This window comes from Excalfactoria chinensis, chromosome 9, assembly GCF_039878825.1.
Source record: "Excalfactoria chinensis isolate bCotChi1 chromosome 9, bCotChi1.hap2, whole genome shotgun sequence".
NCBI classification, from domain to species: Eukaryota; Metazoa; Chordata; class Aves; order Galliformes; family Phasianidae; genus Excalfactoria; species Excalfactoria chinensis.
This window is the reverse complement of record NC_092833.1, coordinates 3131579-3155795: the sequence shown is the minus strand read 5'-3', so window position 1 is coordinate 3155795 and position 24217 is coordinate 3131579. Positions and strand designations below refer to the sequence as shown.

The 24217-nt window shown below is 36.7% G+C and overlaps 1 protein-coding gene across 1 annotated transcript; it reads right to left on the bottom strand.

The window, feature by feature from the left end:
* Positions 1-13818: 13818 nt before the first annotated feature.
* TRIM42 (tripartite motif containing 42) lies at positions 13819-21748 on the bottom strand. The gene is made up of 5 exons (XM_072344658.1): positions 21408-21748; positions 19657-20363; positions 17583-18385; positions 16677-16904; positions 13819-13908 (listed from the first exon to the last, which is right to left on the bottom strand). Exons 1-5 carry the CDS (start codon positions 21746-21748, stop codon positions 13819-13821), a joined length of 2169 nt encoding a protein of 722 aa, XP_072200759.1.
* Between the last annotated feature and the right edge of the window lie 2469 nt (positions 21749-24217).

The window sequence follows — 24217 nt, the reverse complement described above, 5'->3', positions numbered from 1 at the left end:
TTGTCTGATGCCTCAAACTATCCTTTATTTTTATTAAATATATATATTTTTTTAAAGCTAGAATTTCACCCTTTAATTTGAATAAATGCAGTTTATCAAAGAGGGCTAAAGCTGTCCCCTACTATGAAAATAAAATTTGGATTGTTGGTGATGAGATAAAGTTATGTACAATTACAGAACCTGTTATGAAAGTTTTCCAGTGAACATAATGCTGGTTGGGACAAAAGTAAATCACTGTGGGAAGGAAGAGATTTTAAATTAACGTTTTTATTGCCCTTTGAAATTGCTGCAAGTAAGTCTTTGCGTGGCTTCTGGAATTAATATTGGCAATACACAGCATGTTTTTATGTGCTGTATTAACTGTCATAATTAATCTTATTTTAAAAGCCTCTTCTAACTTTTCTGATGGCTCTCACTTTGAAGTGATGCAATAAAACTTTTTTAATGATAAAACATTTGTATAAATGCAGTGAAATGCATATATAGATGATCACATGCATGAATAAGCCTGAGGTCAAACATTGCAATTTTCATAAAATCATAGAATGTTTTGGGTTGGAAGGGACCTTTGAGATCACCTAGTGATCCTTTGAGATCACCAGCCCACTAGTCCAGGTGGCTCGCAGCTCCATCCAGTGTGGCCTTGAATGCTTCCAGGGAGGGTACATACACAACCTTGCTGGATAACCTGATATCTAGTCTAAATCTACCCTCTTCGAGTTTAAAACTATTTCCCCTTGTCCTGTTGCAGCATGCCCTTATAAAAAGCCTGTCCCCTGCTTTCCTGTAGGCTCCCTTCAGGTACTGGAAGACCACTACAACTTTGACATAAATCAGTAAAAATAGGCAAAAGTTAGTTAAGCTATCAACAATTTTCTTGCCTGTGGCACTCAATCAGTGGTCACAAAGCAGTGTTAGTATGTAAGTTGCTATTCCATGGATTTGTTTGAAATCTTATTTGTAAAGTCACAGGAACCATTCCATAGATACCCATGTGACATCATCAGACAGGCTACACATAAGTTTGCACAATTTATCTCTTGTTTTAATTTGCAGTAATATTATCTTTCAGTCACTATGGTGAACAGGGATGCTGAATCTCAAAATCATCTCAAAACTCATTTGTTTGGCTGCAATTCCAAGCAAATTTTTTGGAAATAATAATCATTTACCTGCTCAAGTCTGATGACTTACTCCGAATTTCTACCTTCTGAATAGTTTTGAAATTAGATCTTGATATTTGTTCTTCTGAAAACTATTTTCTTTTCCAAAAAGAGCTGTCGTGGATGAATCTTTAGTATTCTTTCTTTTCTCCTAACTGCTGAGTAAAAACATAGCTGTTAAATTCTGAAGCAGGAGGACAGAGAGTTAATTTAGAGAAAATTCACAAATTTGAATATTGTGTTTGCCTGTTCCTTATGTAATAATAGTGTATCCCAGTCTGTCTACAGTAAAAACCAGATGTATCCCAGGAGGGCTAAGGAAAGTTAGTCTGGTATGCTATGTCAGCAACAGAAAAGAGGTGGCCATTATGAAAACCTATGCGAGTATGCGCTGATCTCAGGATAAGCAGGACAAAGGGAACATGAATGTTAAGGTATATGCGCTCATGGGAGAGTGCAGGGATATCTTATTGTTCCTCGATGTCCTGCACAAGTAGATCTGAAGTGGATGTAAAAGATTGTCTTTATAGTTGTAGCATTTAAACATATTTGTATTAAAAATATATATTTAGCAAGTTATAAAGAAGTGAAAATGACCAGAAGTTAGGGGATCATTTGAATGACCAGGGGAGTTCTATCACTCCTTCCTGGCATAAGGCAATGCCAAGGGATATGTGCCTGAGGTACAATTAAAGAAGATAGGAATGAGCCCTGTTGCTGGGTTGAGAATGACATCTCTTGTATTTTATAGAGCAATCAATTTGCTTTTCCAATTTTATACCTCAAAGCCTAACTTTGAAGGTTGCTACGTAAATCTCATCTCTATTTTATGAAAAAGGCAACCCACTGTAACGAATATGGCACTTAATGTACCATGTGACCATAGGCTGTAATGCAGTCAGTTGTATGTGCTGTTATGTGAGTGGAATGTTGGAGAGTTAGGCATGTCGTAAGGCAAAATGACATGACAGGACTGACAAGGAAACCTAAAGGAGTGTGCATAGATACGAACCACTAATTTTGCATTCAAACATGATTAATTTATTCTCATGTGTATTTTATAAAAATATGTTTATCCAGCAATGCCATGCTTTGTAAAAATTGGTATTATTTCTAGGCTGCAGAACAAAGCCAATTGGATTCAAGGTTTAATTAATTTTATATACTGATTTATATAGAAATAATGTAAAAATACATGCACAAAAATGAGAAACCCTTTTCTTTTTAGATTGAAGTGAAATGAAAATATGACCTGTCAATTAATCTGGAAAATTAGTGTAGGAGTAGAATCCTGATACTACTTCAGGATAAAATATTTTTCTGAAGATTCAAAATGACAGTAGCTTCAGTTTTGACTTATATATTCTTCCTGCCTGCTTATTAATCTCAGGCTCACATACAGGCTCAATATTGCCGGGAACACTTCAAGCAAAGATAAATACTTGGAAGAAAAAGCCTCCATCTCAAAATCAGAAACACTATGTGTAACATTTAGTTTAACAAGAAAATTATGGCAGCTGCTCTAAAAGTAATGGCTTCTGTTTTTTGACATCAGCGATGGATGTTGGTGGGATGGCAGTAGAGGTAGGACCTTCCCACCAATATTCCATTACATTTTGTTGCTGTGTGACAGATGGCAGCAGTCTGACAGGATGGTGTCTGACACGGAAGTGTGTATGAAGCACACACTTCATGTCCATAGGTGCAGATGTTTGCAAGCGTGGCATTCAGGATCTTGTTCATTGCTGGAGAAAACGTATTAGTGATGGAGACTATGTTGAAAAATAGTGTTTTGTACGTGAGAATTTGTTCTATCACATAGTGTTATTGTGCTCTTTGTTGTACTTTCCATGGAAATAAATGGGAGACCTTACTTTCAGAACATTCTACATATAATAAATAATTTTTAGCTTAAAATAGGGAATTGTGATTAAGTGATCTGAACAACTGGTGGCAGTACCTATCCTAACTACTTTCCTTTTGACTGTATAGTATCTTTTGAAAGAATAGCCTGGCTCATCGCAAAGTGTGATAATCAACATTTTTCAATGCAGAGCTTTGAATGGTCTGTTCCTTAAATGATGCAAGAGAGGTTTTTTTTTGTTTGTGTGTGTGTGTGTGTGTGTGTGTGTGTGTGTACTTACAACATATGCTTAGGAAATGTAGGGCTTTTTTTCCTGTCCTTAGATGAGCTGACCTTGTCCCTGAGGATGTTTTTTGGAAGAGTGTCCTGTAGTCATAGGCAGCTTTTGAAAATACTTTACTTCCTCCTCCTTTCTAGCACAGTGGTGGAAAAAAGGGAGGTGAGCTGTAATGGAATTATTAGTGTCATGTTTAAAATTGGCCTGTGCTTTGCCAAAAAAAAAAAAAAAAAAAAAAGAGGTAGAGAGTTATTATATATTCTGTAAGAATTTTGGAGATAAATGCTGTGAAGGTGGAAGAGCTATTTAAGATGATGAAAGATGCTAGCATACTGAAAAAAGGGTATACAGTGTCCATGAATAAATTTATGGTGGAAATTAAGTAGAACTACGTGTGGAATGAGATTCTGGAGCACCCAGATTCCCAGGAGCAAAAGGGACATGAGCCCACTTGGTTTTGAGATGGAGTTCATTATACTCTGAGGGAGTTATTTGATGTAGTTGTCTGTGATAAGTGATTGGATGACTGCTGTGTCTGATGTGCCTTACTTCATCCTTTCAGAGTTTCATTCTACCCAGAGAAAGCAAATGCCTTGGGGGATTTAACAGGAGATGTTGGCAATATTTTAGCTAGATTGAAGTTAATGATCAAAACTGCGATGAAGTTTTGAGTTTAATCTAATACATGATAGGTAAAGGATGACATGATCTAAGCATCAAAGGCATGAATGCCTTTTGTGACAAGTATTTGTTGACAGGTTAGTTAATATATCACTCTTGGAAAAGACGATGACTTTCATCCTTGTAGATAAAATTCTCAAGATTTTGTAGCCAAGTGTTGGAGCCTTATCAAGCTCACTGTCAGTACTAAATGCAATTAAACTCTGAAAGCCCAGCTACTGAAGGAGTCCACTGACATCTTAAAACTAAGAACTGCTGCCTAAGATGAGTGAGGTATGTTTACAGACTGTGTATGGTGAAGGTCAGATGAGACTGTTGTAGTAATCATTAGTTATAAGGAGTCTTTACTGTTGCAGTGTTTGTAAATACATTATTGGTACAATGTATTACTAATGCAGGTGTCTGATTTGCTTCCTGTGTAAAGAATTCTGTGTGGTACTGCAGCTAGATATATCCCTCATATGTAGTTATGAGAAAGTTGTTAGTTTGAAGATTTATTTTTCCTTGAGTTTTTTATTTCTTATTTTTTTTACAAAATTCAATAAAAATCATATCAGGTGCATAGGCATTTTAATATTTTGACCATCTACAGTTGTATTCGCGATGTAATTCCATAACTTGTAAAATAATTGGAAAATACTTAAAGCTAATACCTATAATTGAATGCAATGATAATCTGTTTTCCTTAAACTTTCACAGTCCTGTGCCCTCCATTTGATTCAGTGGTATTGTAGACAGTCTCTGGGTAGTGTTAAACAGGGGAAAAAAAGCACCAGTTCAGAAAATAGATAGATTTCAAAAAGGCAATAACAGTGCAAGGCAAAGTCTGTGGCATTTATGAAGCTGGGATAGAACCATTCTGTGTGATATTTTGATGTCTTTCTATAAATTCAACTTTGAAATAATTGTTCAGAGATCATTTGGATTCTTCATGCTCTTTGTTAGGAACAAGTCTTTTGTTGAAGAGTGACCTATAACTTTCTCTAGGTTTAGCAGATTATTCCAAACTACCTCAGTACACATCAGTAAATGTCACTTGAATTGTGTTGAAATATTAATTAGTAATTTATGTTAGGATGTAATATACTGCTCTATTTTTTCTAAAATTACAGTTTCTTTATCATGTAAGTTTTTAGTAAATTGAGAAGTTTGCTTAAGCTAGAATTTGAAGTGACTCCATATTGTAATCCAGGGGTGTACTCACTGGCAGACCTTTTTCTGGGATTTTACTTTTGTTCAGTGTCCACACTTGTTCTATAGTTAACGTAGCTACCATCTTTTTTTATTTCTCTTTATGTTATTGTGGAAGTTTTAAAGTACACGTTTCCAACAGCTGTTTGTTGCCTAGATTGTGTTAGACAGTTTTAGCTGTGGCTGATTCTGAACATCTCATTTCAAGAGAAGATTGTGGATGTTGATTTTCAGTGAACATCTCATCTGATACTCTTTGTGGTATTTCATCGTGGTTTTCAGTTGCTTCTGTGAGATCTAACGGGGATGGTTAAGAAAGCAGGCATACCAGTTTAGAAACTGCCAAAGAATGTAAGCAATGTAACTCATGTACATACTGGAGATAACGTAGTTGGGCTAGGAGAGAACATTTGGGATTTTTTTTGTTACATTTTTATTGGCAGGAATTTGGATTATTTTATAATCTACTTAAAATGTGAGACAAGTAAGATAGAACATAAAGTGGTCACTTTATAGCATGTAAATTGCGTATTTGTCTTGCAGTATTTTGTCTGTAATAAATTCTCTAAACTTGATTTCAAGGAAGGAAATCTGTCTTAACAGGACTCCTGTTAGAGAAAAGTGTTAGCAGTGTTATTCCTTTAGATATCTACTCTTTTTCAAAATACTGCTTACAACATACTGGCTGTTAAAGTGGACAACCAATATAAAAATAATGCAGCATGTGAAATAAACTCAGGTGCCTTGTAGGTGGTACTTCTGAACGCAAGGTTAAGTTACTAGTTGAAGCTGTATAATTTTAGCTTAAGACAGAATTAAGGAAGGAGAAATAAATAAATATGAGGTTACGTGGCATTTTATCAAAATCCACCTTAGGGGGAAGTCAAGCAGTTGTCTATTTTGCTTAAGTAACGTTGTACAGACTCAGATATTAAGTTAATTTGTAGTAGAACCATGTCTGTAGCCTTCAAAATCAGTTCTATGAAATTTGCTGGAGAAATGCATAAATTCACAGATGAATTTTTCTTTTTTCTTGAACAACCTTAAAAAAATGAGGACAGTTAGGTGTTTTTTTGTTTGCTTTTGTTTCTTTGAAGTTAAGTGTTCTAGCCCTTGCTTGGCAGCTGCCCAGTGATGGAACTAAACCAGATATTGTTAGATCTTTAGGAATAAGTGAAGTGTTGCTGAGCCATGCACAAGCCCTGGAAAGTTTCAGGGATCCATTTTGTTGACCAAGATGTCATTTAAGAGTGGTACAGCCTGCTCATGTTAATAATATAACAAAATATCAAATTATAAACACATTCAGAGGCTGTATCTAGTGCTGCCTGTATAACAACAAGCCATTTCTCCAATGTATTTGCTGCCAACGTGTCATGCAAAAAGACATGCCCTTGCTCAGGTCATGCCACATATGGGATTCAATGGCTATGCATTGACATTTTTGCTATGGATGGAGAGAATTAAACTTCAGTCTAAACAAGAACAAGAATTCAGTCTCCAGCTAATCAAGAGAAGGAGGATCAAGGTGATTGGTTAATCTGTTCATTGATATTTGGAGTCCTATTGCTTTAATGCAGTTTATCTCATAAATTCAAGTCCTGGTGCCTTCTACACTGCTGACTGCTATGCAATTTTCCTACTCATCTCTGTCCATGTTGATCTTTGTGTTTCGTCCATCACATCAATACCATCTGGTAATTGACTGCATAGCAGCTCAAATATCTGTTTCAGTAGCTGCTGCTGCCTTAATTGCTGCTGAGAATGGCTCATTGAGGTGCATGAGAGTGGCAGTAAGTGGAGCTCAAGCTGATTGGTTTCTGTAGAACATTTTGAACAGTGCTAAGCTGAACTCTGCTGCAAAGAGGACCAGAGCACGTATGAGATTTCTAAGAATTGTAAGATTTATTTGGCAGTAGAGCTATTGCCTTTTCCTGGCTGTAGCATTATTAGTCAAGAGGATAAGTTCAAAGTTTAGCTTGAGATTTTTGTTCCTATTTTGTTCCTTAAGTTTGAAAGGCAGAGATTCTGTCATTGTAATTGGTGAGCCCTTCTCTGTCCTCCTAAACAGCAGAATTAAAAGCTCTGAATGTGATTCCAGCTTGACTATTTAGAGCAGTAGAGAAAAAACCTAAATGCACAGGACTGGTTTCTTAGAACATTATGAGAGCAGGAGATATACCTAAGTTAATCAGCAGCAAATGTGAAGAAGGTGGATGATCCTACCAGCTGCACTGTGGTGCTGATTAAAAGATTGTAAGTTCAGTTCCTGCCTGGTTTAAATAATTTGTAACAAAGAGTAACTTGGCACCTCATCTCAGCTTTTGCAAAGGAAGTCTCATCAGATGTGTCTCTGACAAATCATCCTTTTTTCCTATTAAACAATAAAATAAGTAAAGCAGTTACATTAGTTGCATCAGTTTCCAAACTTTTTTTTTTTTTTCTTACTGATCATAATGAGAAATTTAACATTCAGTAGAATGGAATTCTTGAACTAGAAAACAACCTGCTTTACTTCTGCAAAGTATCTGGTTATTACTGCATCTAATGAGATGGAGGTTTAACATTATGCAAGATAGGAAATATTCGTATGTGGTGTAATACAAAGTGTGACTGCCAAACTTTGTGTAGCAATGTAGTTTCAGTATCTGAAAACACCTTCACTTGATTTGAATACTGTTTTTCAGAAAAAAAAAGTCAGATTAACACTTGTTAATATTTTATCTGTTCTTAATAGGGTCTGTTTCCTGTCTCTGTGGCAAATGACTCATTCTTAAGAGGAAATAAATAAGAGACATTACTTTTGGACCAACCTATGTACTTTAATGGGCATCTTCATTCTTAGCTGTGGGAGGAAGTTGGGAGAACAGGAGTGGAAACAGTGAGGTTCTGGTCCCTGGTAGGATTTGTTAGGGAAGCATTAAGTGCTTATAAATTTAGTCTCTTTATGCTTCAGCTCCTTCCTCTGACTGTTCTGATGATGCAAAATTAATCTTTTTAATTTAAGGATAACACTGAGGTTGAAATGTGCCACAAGCTCTCAGAATGATTTTCTTCCTTGAAGTATATTTCTGCTTTTCCTTCAAATTTCTAAATATTGCCCCCTGTAGGTTTTAACAGGAGGTTCATGTAGATTTACTTGGCACTTCCATTAGAAATTCCCTTTGTAATTGTCTTCAGTATTGTGTGACATATTTTATTGAAAATATGGTGGATTTTTCTGCTTACTTCCCCCTCCCCACTACCTCAGTTGTGAACTTGTACAGGTAAATTAGGCAATATTTCATGATTTCTGTGGTAGAAGGAAATTTTGATCATAGAGCCAAGTTGAATCTTTTAAAGTCAAGCTAGATTTTGCTGCTGAAAAGGGTGAAACTCTTTGCTATATGGGAATGTAATATAGTTAGAATGCTGAAAGAGTCTTAAGATAGGAATGGACAAATTCAAGAGAGGAAATATTTGTGAGCTACTGGAGACTGTTTTTGGTTGTGTAAATTCTTAAGTCGTACCTTGCAATGTCCTGAGGAACATTATTTGTTCTTGTACTTTTCTGTTTGCCACTGATCACTGCTGGTTAACACATTGTTGGATATCAGTGGATAACACACAAGGCACAGCTTTTACCTAACCTGACTATTCTTATGTGGATTGCTTTGTGACCTGTAATAGGAACAATTCATTCAGCACAATTATTATGAAAGGGGTTTCTTTCTCACTGCTTCTTTAACTTAAGAGAATTTCTTGAACTATCAAGTACTGCTTTTATATGTATCGTATCATGAATTCAAAAATTACATTGAAAAATTGGTTTCTAAGTGGTTAGATTTTCTTATGACCCTCATTTTCACTTTTAACCTTCAAATAAATAGTCGTGGGAGAGCAAGAGCTAGTCCATTTAGAGTTGCCCAGGGCAAACTGGGAATATATTCAGTGACATTAAAGTGAAGAAATGGTACTTTCTGTGCAGACATTCAAATGAAAAGCTGAGCATTTCTAAGAGTGAAATTGCTAGCAAATACATAATTTCTGCTTTAAGATCTTACTGGAGAATAAGAAAAAATACCAGGGGAGTCACTGTGTGTCTAGATGTCAGCCTAGAGAAGGGAAGGCTTCGGGGAGACTTCCAGTTGCTAATGAAGGCCTGCAGGAAAGCTGGAAAGGGATTCTTCCTTAGAGGGTGATGGGACAAGAGGTAACGGATATAAACTAAAAGAGGATAGGCTTCAATTAGATATTTGGAAGAAGTTCTTTACATAGAGGGTGTTGAGGTATTGACACAAGCTGCTCATTGATGCCCCATTCCTGGAAGTGTTCAAAGCCAGGTTGGATGAGGCCCTGGGCAACCTGATCTGGTAGAAGGTGTCCCTGCCCATAGCAGGGGGATTGGAACTAAATGGTCTTTGAAGTCTCTTCCAACCCAAACCATCCCATGATTCTATGAATCAGAGTCTTTTAAAAAATAATGTTAGACTAAGATTTGTTTCCTGCCATGTGCTGGTAAAAATTAAGTAATGTAAAAATTCCATGGTAACAAACATGGTTATAAACACAAGGACACGTCCTTTTTTATTTTGAGACTGAAATGCAGGAATTTATAGTGTCTATCTTAGTTACTATTGTGAAGAGGGGAAAAAAACAACAGTGAGCTCTATTAAAAAGATTAATGCATGGCTGGGAGAGCTCTTGACAATTGCAGTTTCTCTTGAAAAGGTTGTTTAACATGTGTATAGCAAAGAAGTGCTGTGGAAGGAAGCAAATATGTACAAATTTTTAAGTACTTTGAACCTAGGAAAATAACAAAATAATTGGAACATAAGTTTTAGGTATCAAGCAAAACATCCATATTTGAAGAGCTTTAAGAACCTTTACATTCATTGACGTATGTTTCCTTTTTTTTCCTTTGTTTTTAATTTGTATTTGTTAGTATCTACTCTCTTTTACAAAAATATCTTTGAGTTTTATTGATGTTTTCAAACTCTTACTTACCCTGATGATATCAAATTATGAATTTGGGATGAGTCAAAGTTGTGCATTTGGGGTTATGAGATATAAAATGGACTTGGTGGAAACCATTCTGGTTTTTACTTATTTCACTTTTGTTCCCTCACTTAATTTTGATTGTGCAGTCTTCTGCCTGTCAGAATATATTACACAACAGCACTAAACCAGCTTAGCTTTAGAACTCACAACAGAACTACCATGATAGGCTATTTTTATATTTGCTTATATTTATTTACTTGCTCTGTTATCTTCTACTTAATGAAAATTCTGTAACCTAAAATAATACCTGTAATTGTGCACTTTGAACTTAAGCTTTTAAGCATGAAGCTCTGTTAGGCATTGTAAAGAGGTGCAAGGTGAGTCTGCCTGTGTTGCGAAGAGCAGCTATTGCAGAAAACCTTGGGAATACTTTCAGTCAGAAGTTTAAGTGTTCATGTTAATTTTTAAGACCTCCAAAGACCTCTACCTTTTCCTGTGCAGCTGGAGTGTCTGACAATGGGACCAATGTTCTCCAGGGGCCTATAATCATTGTGGAAATATTCCTGAAGATATCATTGGTAAAAAATGGAATTATTTAATAACTTTCTAATGGTTTACGCAGCAAGTGGATGAGAATAGACTGAAATATCTCAATTGACTAGTTGATATTCTCATATCTAAGGGTCCTATGCAGGATGTATTGGTCAGTTGGTTTGTGGCAACAGAAGCTTGCCAGCTCTGTCATTTGGGAAGACAGAGATGTCACTTGCCAGATTTTTTTATTTTAGGCTGAAGCTGTTCTTGATTTTGTCACTTCATAAAGTAGTAGCCCCCATCCCAGAATATTTTCTTTCTAAGTGTCATTATTTGCATCAGCTCCTCTGTTTGTTTTGGTAAATATGTGGCGTTAGAGAAAATGATTCAACCACCACCTTTATTTTTTGATGTTTTGCTCAGCAGGGTTACTTAGAAATACTCCAAGAGAGAAATGATTGTGAAATGAAATGATGGCTCATCTAATATTCAATTACATATATGTCTTTCATTTGCTCACCTTGGCACCATGCCTAGTACAAATAAATGCTTATTGTTCCTTAAATGAATTACACTGGCTCTAAACTGCTTTGCAATTTGATACTTACAAGAATTCTGTGTTTATTTGCTGGCACAGGCTGCTTTAAAGATAGTCAACCTTCCGTGTTTTGGCTACTGTTACTCTCATTACTTTGAAAAGTAATTATGCAAATCTCACATTGTATTACAGTCAGACAGGCGTTTATTTATTTATAAACATCTCAAAATTTCAATTTCAGGATGTGCAACTGTAAAATGTCTGCACAGGATGAGAAACGGTGCTGCCTCACTACCAATTGCTGCAATTGAGCAGCAAGCGGTAGATAAGCAGAATTGTCCTGTTCTTGGACTTGCTTGCTTATTGAGAGGAATGCAGTAAATTGGGCTGTAGACATCCGGTCACCATGGGATTTGGCTGTGCACAGGCAGGCACTGGACTGCATATAAAGAACTTATTTTTTTTTATAAACATAAAAAGGGAGGATTAAAAAAAAAAAAAAAAAAAAAAAGAGAGCTGATATAGAGATGTTTGAGAGGTAATTTGTTTGAAAAGAAACATAGATTTCCAGCATCTCCACAATAATTAATACAAATCTTAAAGCCTGCAGTGTGGGAGTGACACTCATCTCTTGGTTATGTTGATAAGGTGTTGCCCTATTCAAGTGATCTGAGTCACTGTTTTGAATTGGAGCTTTGGTTGCCTTTTGCAGAAAAACACGTACTGCAAATTGCATCTCTTAAGAACTGCTGGCTACAGAAGGCTACTATTACCAATAGGTAGCCAGAGGCTGTGAAGGAATTTTATATAGTTGGAACAAGCAGCAGTCTCATCCATCTACAGAGAAATATACTTAGAGAAATACCAGATGGGTGAGCTTCAGGGCAACTGTAGACCATCAGCAAAAACTCACACGTCTTTAAAATAGGTGTAAAATCTCACTGTCTGGGGAAGGGTTCTAAAAAGCCAAGAGTATTGAAGGAATAATCAGACTACCGGGAAAGCTCATTTAGATTTCTGCAAAAATCTAGCAGTAGACTGTGGGTGCTATTCAATTGTGAAGATCAGGTTCCTTTTAAAGCATTCAAAATTAGCTGCTTAAAATCTGATACTCCTATAATTGTTTGATATTTTTTGAAAATGCAAACCTCATTTTCCATTGATGGCTTTTCATCCTACCTAGTGACCATTGAGGCAGAGTAGAGGGGGACAATCGCCTCCCTCTCCCTGCTGCCCTTTCCTCTTTTCGTACAGCCCAGGTTACTGTTGGTTTTCTGCAAGAGCACACTGGTGGCTCACATCCAGCTTTTCATTCTTCAGGATCTCTAGATCCTTCTCAGCAGGGCTGCTCTCAGTATACTCATAGCTGGGAATACCTTGACCCAAGTGCAACACCTTGCATTTTGCCTTGTTGAACCTTATTAGATTCTCGTGTACCCACTTTTCAAGCACATCCATGTCCCTCTGGATGGCATCCCTCCCTTCTGCACCACACTTGGTGAAGGAACACTTAATCCCACTGTCTGTGTTGTTGCTAAAGATGTTAAAGTGTACTGGTCCCAAGATGGACCCCTGGGCAGCACCATTAGTGACTGACATCCACCCAGGCAGAGGGTGATTGACAACAACACTTCAACCAATTCTTTAGCCATCTAATAGTCCAGCCTTCAAATTAGAGATAGGAATGTGGTCTGGGACCATGTTAAAGGTTTTGTAGAAGTCTGGGTAGATGACACTGGTTGCCCTTTGTCCACTGATGCCATCACTGCATCATAAAAAGCCACCAGATTGGTCAGGCCTGATCTGCCCTTGGTGAAGACACCCTGGCTGTCCCAGATCATCTCATATTACATGTACCTTAGCATCTCTTCCAGGAGGTTCTGTTCTGTGGTCTTCCCAGGCACAGAGATGAAGCTCACGGGCCTGTAGTTCCTGGATATATATATATGTGGTTGGCATGGCTGAAGTTAAAGAAAGGATAGCCTGAAAAGCACTGCTGCACAGAAAAGAACAGTGCTTATTACTGTTGATCATTGGAACAAAGGAACTTCCTGTGGATCCAGTAATTCCTGCTCTGAGTTCTCCTAATTTTATTTGTAGCTACTTTGAATAAATGAATACTCTGCATCTCACACAGGTGACCCTCACAGTAGTCAAGTAGAGCTGACCTTAATTAAGTGCCTAAAGTTTTAAACTTCTGTCTACCTGTGTTTTTGTGTTTGCTGTCCTACCTATTGCCAGCTTTGTTGTATGCGTGCATGCTGAGTGAGGCTGAGACAAAAAACATGTACCTACAGAGTAACATTCTGCAGTTTAAACATATGAGAAACTTGGTATAGCCTCCTGCAGCTCTCTGTGAACTAAGTGACCTAAGAGGTAATAAAAAGTGCAGTGTTACCTTACATTTATAAAAAGAAAACATAATGAAAAGGATATATTTTTATTGTTATTTTTTACCAGGAAGCAGTAAGTGTTAAGAATCCTAGGCCTCTGGTTGGTGACTTTGGTGGAAAAGGGGTTACTGCATAAGAAGGCATCCATGTGTTCTTTTTGCTGCTGTTGAACTAGAAACCCTGCCTTTGTTTGTTGTCTATCTCTTCAGCGTTTGCCGAGTACCCTGCATATTATTCTGAGTCCTCCATCCGTCTTGAATAATCTGGTGTTCACCTGAAGTAATTATCTGCAAGTAAAACATGAGAATATATTAAATTTCAGAATTTGTTATTTTGGGAATCAGATTTAATTAGTGTCTGTTTTCAAGAGAACTTGCCATTTACAGATGCATTTTCAAAGCTGCCAAGAGCCTATTTAATCTATGTTGATCTTTGGAAAGTCTAAGTACTTATATTTGAGAAGAGATGGAAATTGAACTCTTCTAAAAATCTTACATTGAAGATGAGCAGTTATTTAACAGCATACATTTGATTGTGTTTTGTACACTGATAAATGCAAATTATTAAGTTCTGGCAGCTGGTCATCTGGGGAAGGAGTTTCAGATGCAATCACAGGATTTAGAAGCCCACATCCCATTAAGAGTAATTCTGCATTTCGCTTCCAAGGTAACTTTGAAATGTTTCCTTCCAAATGCTTCATTCACTAAAGTATGATAAGTTAAAGCAAACAAACAAAACCTAAAGAACCATTCATATTTTCACTGTATCTGTGGTTGGTAGTCTCAAGAGTCGTATTAAAGAATGTGAATTCTCTTGGCATTCATGGCAGGCTATTGAGGACACCCGCTGTCATTCGGTAGAAGGCGTGGGATAGGAGGCAGTCCTTTCCAGAGTGACAGTACTAGGAGCATCAGTTTCAGAGTTCCAGCATTTTTATTTCCTGGCTCTCTAACTGCCTTCTTAGTGTTTTTCATTCCTTCTGGGGCAGAAGCAGCTGAGGCTTTCATCTCTGAGGCAACACATTTTTTTTTGTCTACTCTGGGAAGTTTAAAGGGAGCCATGAAATTCATCCTGAGGGGACTCTGCTTGCCTTGTGGTGCAGATTTGCATGGTTTGACAGGGCAGTTGTAATAAGCAGTTTGGTTGATGAAGCAGCCTTCAGTTTTCATCATTCATTCAGGGACTTCAACAGTCTTAACTCTTACTCAAAAATGTCTGCTGCATTGGCATTCCAAGGAAGTGGAATTCCATCCATCAAATTTTAAACTGAAATCTAGTTGCCAGTGTCATAAATAGCTTATGCAGGCTTAAATGGTCAGGGGTAACCTTCCTTCCTCCTAGTTGCTGCTGTTGAAGTGCATTTTCCAAATATTGTGTCATCTCTGAGCCCTGTACAGACTCTAGATACCTTCAAGCACTTCCTACAGCCCTTCCTGTAGCTACAGCCCTTCCTGTAGCAGTAGGAGTTTATATCGTCGCACAGCTTTGTTGATGAGTAGCACTCGTTTTGTTACTTGTTGAATTCAGGTAAAGAGATAATGCCAACCATAGCAGGTTCTATGATCATGTAGTGCAGATATAGTGTATTATAGACTGTCAAATAGCTAATTTTGGGGAAGCTGTGATTCATCTATAGGCCATTCTCACAATGCGGGGCTATGAAGAAAGTAGTACTTTGAACCTTTTAGGAGTTCCCTCACTCCTAATATTATAGAGATTACATTTTTCTGTTTTGCTTGTGCATGCAGACTTAGGAAATCTGATCCTAGAGTTAAATATCAAAACATATTTGAGTAACCTGTTTTGTGGCATTCAGTGTTTCAGGGTGCCAGTGGTGTGACATCAACATTGTTGGTTTGATTTTTTTAAAAAAGAAAGATGTATATACGTCTGTTATATACCCTGTTTTGTTTCTGTTTGCTGTGGAACTCTTCTGTAAATCACAATGAATGTTGTGTGAGTTTGTTTTTCTGGGATATTAATGTGACTGTGAGGCCTAAAGAAAGAACAGTTTTCAAAAGAAGGAACCAGTATAACATTCAAAATTGCTGGATTAAAAAACAAACAAACCAAAGCAAACAAAACTCTGTGTTTTAATTGTAGCAGCCTAAGAAGGTATCGTTTATCATTATGTCTTGCCAAGTAGGTAGGATATCTGAATGCTGTTTCAAAGTCCCAAACTCCTACTCTGTAAATGTGAAAAGGGGCAAGAGCCTTGGAAGGGAACAGCACTTGATGCAATAGATGTAGGAAAGACACTTTAAAATGTGCCTGGAATCCTAGACTGGCACCTACCCTTCTTATGCAATGCATCTGTTTTTTCTATGCACTGCCGCTCATTGATACACCCCTTACTAAAATTCTATCAGGGAAAAGCCATGAAACAAGTAGGATTTTGTTGCCATTGTTGTTGTTTGTTTGTTTGTTTGTTTCCCCAGCAAGAGAAGCGGAAGATGGTATCCGCAAGAAATTTGGGATACCAAAAGTATGTTAAAATGAGTTCAGGGTCTCAACTCTTGATGCCTTTTTGAAAACCTTCCTACACTTTTTAACTTCTAGATTTTCAACCCTTTTCTTTTAATTCTAGAACTATGGTAAAGGAGCCACGTGGCCAAAGGTGTCAAAGAATATTCTTAATTTTTGTTTGGTTCCTCTTTCCCTTAATTATTGCCTTCTCTTCCTAGAATGGAAGTTTTTAAATCAGATTCTTCATACTTTTATTCTGTGTGTTCAGAGAGATCAGCATAAAGGCTGTTTCAGACATGAAGTAATATTATTTATGACTATATGTCTGATGTAATCATAAAGCAGAGTCTCTACTAGAAAATAAACCAACACAACAAGAAACATTCTTCTTCATAGGGCAGCAGTTACAGATAGGATGAACAACATATGGAAAAATCTAGTGTAAATATCAGCATCACTTACCTAGGTAAGTGTAATGTCATCTTCTATTCAAGTAGTATTTTTTGTAAATAGATGAAAAAAACCCACCCAAGTCTGGGGGCAAGAATGTTAACATAACTCTATAATATATTGAAAGAATATGCAATACCTTACAGCTCTCACTCCATTCTCCTTGACCATTTTTATTGACAGCACGTACTTTGAAAAGATATTCTGTATGTGAATCCAGGTTATATATCTCAAGGTTCTGCTGCTGTATTTTGCTTAGCTTGCCATCCAGTTGTGTCTGGACAGTGTTATCAGGACCAATGCCAAGAACTTCATAAAATTCTACCTCAAAGAAATCCACATCTTCTGCAGGACAAGTCCAGTAAATCTGTGAAGAGAAAAAAAATCTGTAGTGCACCATTATGTACTCTTTGATTTTGTTAGTTTTCATTTTTGCTGTTTTTGAAAGGCTCACGGTTAGCAGGTGTTAATTTTTAGATGCTGAAGCAGCTGAAATTCCAACCTAATTGTAAAATACATGTTGAGACATAAGCACCCTCCTGTGAATTTCATAGTACTACTGTCTTCTGACATGCTGAAAGTACTGAGGGCTGGCAGCAGTTGGTTCTTTGCAACACGTTCTTTTGATCTTAGGCAACTGGCATCTATCCTGTTCTTGTTAGTATCTCTGATATATCAGGAGGAAAATTACATAGACATACGAAGTCACATTTGATGGCCAAGAACAGGGATCAAATGATTTAGTCTGATACAGAGGTATTGAGATACAAACAATACATCTGTTTCTTTTTGCAATGGACCATTCCATGTAAGATATTTATGACATAAAATACTATAACAACTGTACTTAATATGGTAGGAAAGTGATGCAACTCAATTTATACTTCATTTTATCTTCAAGGGCAAGTCTGAAATGCACTCTCTCCTATGCAAATTAATTATTTGGTATTGTAGTCTTATTTTTTCAAAATCTGAACCTTAGAGCCTGAAAACATAATGGTAATAGTTAGTATTTGCATATATTTAGAATTCATTAGTGTCTTACTTTGGCAGACCTTGGGTAAACAACAGTTTGATATATAGTAACAGGTCCTGGCACTGCAGATGATACTTTTTCCATAGGTGCTGAACTTGGAAAGTTAAAAACCTGATATTTCCTTTCTTTTCTTGAAGTTTCACAAGCTGCATCCCAAAATTCACATAATTTATTACTCTGTGTAGAATGATGGGGAGGGGGGGAGTTTTGTCTCCCAAGAGTGCTTTCAATTGGCATGTCCAAATCAAACAAGGAATTTAAGGATGCTCTTTTAAGTGTTGATTGCTTGGCCTCATGCCTTGGAACCATTATTTCTGGGTTAAAAGAACAGGGATACTTTTCCGCTTTGCTTCCTAACTGTTTAGTTTCTCTAAGGGATGGTGAAAATCCTTGTAAAATGGCAAACACTTCATCAAATTTGAATTGCAGTTTCCTTAGGGGGTCTTCTCGGATAAGTGGACTAGGATGGAAAATGGAAGGAATTGCATCTTCTATTTCTTTCACCAAACTGTGTGCAGATTGCAGAAATACAACTTGACTTTCCTCCTTGAGAGCCTCTTCAGCATACTGGATAAGGCCATCCATATATGAGAGCTGGCTGAATGTATAGTTTACGTATTCTGAAATGTCTTTCTGTTTTTTAAGTTCAATGTTTTCAAGCAATTCCATCATCTCTTTTTCTTGTTCATGTAGCACTGTATGTAGTTTTAAGAATCCATTTCTGATCTCCTTCCTTTGGAGATCCTTGGAGGATTGGAAATTATTTTTTAACAGGATAACTTCCATTAGATCATTATCAACTCCCTGGCGAGCTGAAAAACAAAACAAAATAAATAACAAACCTGTGGTCAGTAGTTTCAACTTCATATTAAAATATAGTGGTTAGAAGAGACAGAATGATAGGTTGTAGTTTAAAGAAATTTCAGGTTTGGTAGAACGTGGAACAAGTGAGAATTTACTACTTTTCGCTCATCTCTACTGCTAGGAAGCTCCAAGGGAAGTTGTTTGGGATAAAATTTTCATATTGTATGGAAGTCAGGTAGCTAATTTCTCCTTGATTATTGTTCTTTCACTTATTTTTTGTCCCCCAAGATGGGCTTGATGATTTTTAATTAATTACATGGGAAATCCTGAAACCTGATTTATAGTAGTTCTGTATTATTTTTTGAATGTTACCATGTCAGTAGCAAGCTAAAATAATTGTAGCCAATGTGACTGCATAGATCTCATTATGTCTGTGTCTGACAGTACATTCCTCTGATAGCCATCATATGAACATACAATTTATTCTTCTGACACTAAAAATTGAGAACTGTGAGAGAACAGAATCAAAAACACCAGAGGCTGACAGTAAATTTTGCTGAAGTGCAGCTGACATTTTGGAACAATGTCACATTACAGAATCTTATATAGATATTTTGCATTTTACTTTTTGAACTTTAAGACTGTTATGAAAATGCAAATTGAATGCTTCCAGTTATTTCTCACTGCATGTGGTCCACTATCACCTTTTTGAATTTTGTTTTCTTTGCAACTTCATTTGTCCCCAGCATTTGTGGTGTTATATGCAAAAATCAAAGTATTTAAAAGAAATTCATAAAATCCCAGTCTCTGCACTGTCACTCAATCACTATGGATGAACTCTTAGATAAAGGAAGTGACATTGCTGTGGCTCCTCCGAACAATGAGGCTATCTTGCGTCTTACTCAGCATGGACACAATCATAACACTGACTGAAGAGAGACAATTCATAATTTGCCTGCAGGGAAAAAGGCATGCACTTCTGATTTTAAAATGTAGGTGTAATTGGTGGTTGTTTCACACTGGGTCTCACAGTATAAAATGGAGTTTCCTACACCAAGATGCACTATCTCACATACAAATCCTTTGTTCTCTAGTATTTGAATCTGTCTTGTGGTTACACACAATTAAAGACTTTTTTCCTCTGTATTTCCACAGTGGGAATGGTTCACCTTTCTGTCTTTTGTGATATTCAGAGAATTAACGTGGCTCTTCAAGTGCAGGTGCAAGTATCTTTCCTGCAATGGCATAGGGAAGTGTAAGAAGCAGCAGAAATACAAACCTTGTTTGAATTTTACAATTGTATTGGAGAGAGAAGCAGCTTCTCTTGAACATGCTGCTGCCAAGGAGATGGTCTCATGGCCATTGTGCTGCAAATTCTTGCAGAAACCACAGATCAGTTTGTGGTCATCCAGACAGTATTCAGAGAGGTGTGAGTTGCAGTGCAGTAAGCATGCCCACTGTTCGTTATCTTCTTGAGATGCACTGGTGAAAATGTGGTCTTCAGCTCCACTCTCAGCATGATATAAATGCAGACATTCACTGCACATATTCATTCCACATGTTCTACATCTTTTAGTTGCGATTCTTTTTCTCTCCCTGCAAGTTTCACAACGGACTGGTCCTACACTGTGGTCAAATCTCCATTTCAGAATGCCGTGTCTGCGCATGTATTTCTTGGCTAGTTTTGCTCTAAGGTAATTCTTCCTCAGCTGAATTTTGTTTGTGCAAGGGAGACAATGAGCTTTGCTACACACTGGGCATATGATGATGTAATAGTTTTCTGTTGCTTCAGCTTTGGTCTTGCTTTTTATTATACATTTCTCACAAATGCAGTGATTGCATGGCAGCATAAGTGGCTGGAGAAATAACTGCTTACACAGTGGACAGGCAAGCTGGTCACGAAAAGCCTGGTTGGAGCCTTTCCTTTCTGGTATACTGACATAGGCGTTATTTCTAGTTCTTAATGTTGACGTGACATCTTTTGACCTTAAGCAAATCAAATGGGAAAAAAAAAAAAAAAAAAAAAAGCAAACAAATGAAAATGTAAGGCAGAATATCAATGCACAATCTAAGAAACAGAATGATAAAATAAGCAGATCCACCTTGCATGCCAACCGTTCTTTTATTTGGACAGGATATTTTATTTAAACAATTGGATTAACAATACTAAGAATTCGTTCTTTTCATTTTCATAACTATTTCAGTGTATTTGAATGCTGTTGCCAACAATGTGAGTAGGCAGAAATCTTGTCTAGTCTCTCTGAATTTCTTGAGTTAATTTCTTGAGTAACTAAAAGTTTCACCACTTAAAATATTATTAAGGACGTTTCTACTTAAAATAGCAACCCACATTTACATAGAAGCATCCTAAATTTTAGTCATTTAAAAAAATCACCCTTTCATTATTTCTGATTTTTAAAATGAATGAAGATTAGCCTTAGCAGCAGTCTTACATCATTAAAATTTTGGCAATTAATATGAAAGGAGCAAAATTTGGATATTTTTTATTAAAATGAGAATAATTCTTTTATTTTAGAAAACAACTGATTTTCTGTGTTCTCTTCAAATCTTGATTATCCTAGCTTTCCTCTTAGCCTGTGGACATTATTGTATAAACAAAGAGTATTACTTTTATAATGATCCTGGCCATTTTCTATATCCTTGGCAAAGAGCATCATTATTCAGGATGTACTCCTGATTCTAGGAGACTACAATCTGGCCTTCTGCCATGCTTCAGTTTAGCACCTTCCCTGCCCAGATGTTCAGCCATGCTATTTCTCTTCTTGTTACACTAGAGAATGGTAGGGAGGAAAGGGGGGAGGAAAAAAAAAAAAAAAAAAAAAAAAAAAAAAAAGCTTTTTTTTTCTTTTTTTTTTTTTTTGCTTTTAAGAAAGAATGATATCCTCTGGTTTGAAATAGCTCCACTGAGCCACTGGATCTTATACTTCTATATGCAAGACATCCATTAAGATGTAATGAAAATCAGAAAAATTGAAACCTATAAAATTAAAAGCCCTTGATTCCACTTACTGAACAGTCCCTGGTGCTCTTGACCATTGTGGTTCAAAGATACAGTTTCTGCAGCATTTGCTTGCGTAGTATTGACATGCTGTATTCTCACCGCCACAGCAGCAGCATTTGCAGTCTGGGTCATTTGAGCAAGAGCAACAGCACCACCAGCAATTTGCATGCTCTGAACATGAGCAGTGGCAGCACTGGAAAGGTTTGTCTTCTTCGTATGGGCATGGGCAACAGCTGCAGTACTGCTCACTGGTAAATAGGAAGCGCCAACACAAGCAGCATTCTTTCTTTCTTCTGTGGCAAGTCAGATAACAGCAGTTTGAAAAGCATGAGCATATATCCATTTTCATCTATCCCTCCATTATACAGCTGAAAGAAAGTTCATTTATCCTTTTAGCTTCTCTTCAAATTATTGCAGTTGGGTTCCTACAAGGCAAGAGATCTGTCTGACTCTAGGGTCAAGATCTGTGCTGTGGGCAGTGCATGTTGTTCTAAATGGAATGTGATGTCACAGTGATGTATTCAAATAAGGATGCAGGCAGAGTACTATATACATGTTTATACACATTTTATACACACTCTGTATGCTGATTTACAACATCTATATGTCATGATATTTCTAATTGTTTTTGAAATCCTAGACAGCATTTACCTCACTCTCCATTAATAGCATGAATAGTTTGTGCAGTGGGATTAGCTGTCCCAAGGCAACTGTCTTGTTAGAACTACACGCTTTACAGTCATTTTGTTGGCTTCAGATATAGCTACCACACATAAAGGAAACTTACACTTGATATGTGTCTTTGAGTATGTCTTTTATCTGTAACTGTTCTAAGTCTTCGTCTGTCAGTGTTGATGTGCTTGAACAATGTATGGCATTTGGTCCTCCGAGACCTGGGGAAGGAAATCCTTGGAGCTCAAGTTCAGTGCTCATTCACAGTGGACCTGCATTTTCACCCTCTAAGTCCAAGTGTGTTCATTCACCTCCCTTATCCTGACCACTCTTCTATAAATGCAGTATCAGGCCTAATTCTTTAGTTACTTCATATTAAGCACCTTTTTCTTCTTTTGTTTAGCTAATTTATTTCAAGATTTAAATAGTACTTTTGTCTATTTGCAGAGGTTATTATTTTAAATAAAAATGAAATTGTTGTAAAAAATACGTGAACTTTTCAGAAGCGCATACTAGTAGTTTACTGTAATTATTACATCTAACTAAAACAAGAGCCACCCACTAAGTTGCCTGCAGCTGACATCTGAAAAAGCATGTTCTCTTACTGGAAACTTTTATAGGACAGTGATATCTTTATGATACGTACTCAATAATGCTGCCTTTTATAAGTGGCTGCTGTACTTTATGTATCTGAGTTTTCCTGAAATTTAGCAATTCAGCTTGTGATGATGGGTGAATGCATAACTGGGAATTACTAAAATGGGTCTTGATCCTATTTGCTGAAAGTCTGTTCTACATAAAGAAAATTTAATTCACTGAGCCTTACAGACTACAATGGCTGTATCATTATGTGCAGCCATCTACATGATGGGCCATAATGGGTTCTTTGCAATGGTTATAGTCTATTATGTCAATCAGATTTTCACACAAAAGTATTAGATCTGTGTGCTGAATGGCATAGCCTGGACATTCAGTGGATGTTGTTTATACCACTTGTCTTTCTAGTTTTATTAGAAGTAAGACTTTTTTTTTTTTTTTCTGTGCATATTTAATTTTATCAGATTGAATGGCTTTTGCATTCATTTGGTAGGAAAAAATGTATCTTCTGATGCTTGTCTGCTTTTCTTTTGCAAATGTTCTTTATGAAGTATGAGATTTTATTTTATTTTATTTGTGAGAAAAGAAAGCTGGTAGGATGAGAAAAGAAAAAAAAAAAATAGTAGTTCTGTGTGCCATATTCTAATACCTAGTCATTGTTTTCCATTTTGGCATAATACAGACTCTAATAGCAGCTTGTATCATTTGTAGGAATATATAACTTTTTCATAGGTTCTCTGTGAGTTGTATTTTTCTACTTACTCTTGGACTTCTTTAGCTTCACTGCCCTACGTAGTTCCCCTAAACCATCTTCAGTGCTCCAGATTTTTGCTTACTAGAACTACTTATCTCAGCAACCTGATTCCTATATTAGTCATAGTACAGATGATGTTCTCTGTAACTCTGTAGGCCTACATCCAGTTCTAAGGTGGTCTCATTTTATTAGTAAGTTTATTCTTCTCTAACAAATACTGAAGGAGGAAGTCAGACTGGCTGATTAAATTAGATGCAGCAGCCCCAACCATACTGCCAGGCTTTTAATAGTGTTTGCAGACATGTTTCTCCCTATTCATGTTTCTCAAGTGGTTAGTTCTTATGATAGCCAGTCAGTGATGTGTTTGAATTAAACCAAGAAGATTTATTTAAAAGGAGGGTACTTTTCCATTTGGCAATTTATCTTGTTTAGTTGTGTTTTCCAAGATAGGCCTAACATTGTTGTGTTCTGTGTGACATAGCATGGATGTGTTCTTCACCAGTCTCAAATTAGAAATCAAGTGTTTTCATCAGGTTCTTAATTGTATTTTGCTTCTAAAGTGGAAAACTAGGTTATCCTGTATTATCCCTATCTTTATGTCCTGAATATAAAAGTTCTTTAGCAAATAATTGTTCCTCTTAGTGTTGAGTATGATGAGGCATCTTGTGTCTGTGCTCTTAGTAAGTTTATTGCCTTGCAGTTCTTTGTACTTTCATAAACAGAATGAATAAGGGAGAATGCAAAAGACCTTTCTTTCCTAACGTCCTTGCTTCACATATGAATGTAGAGGAACTG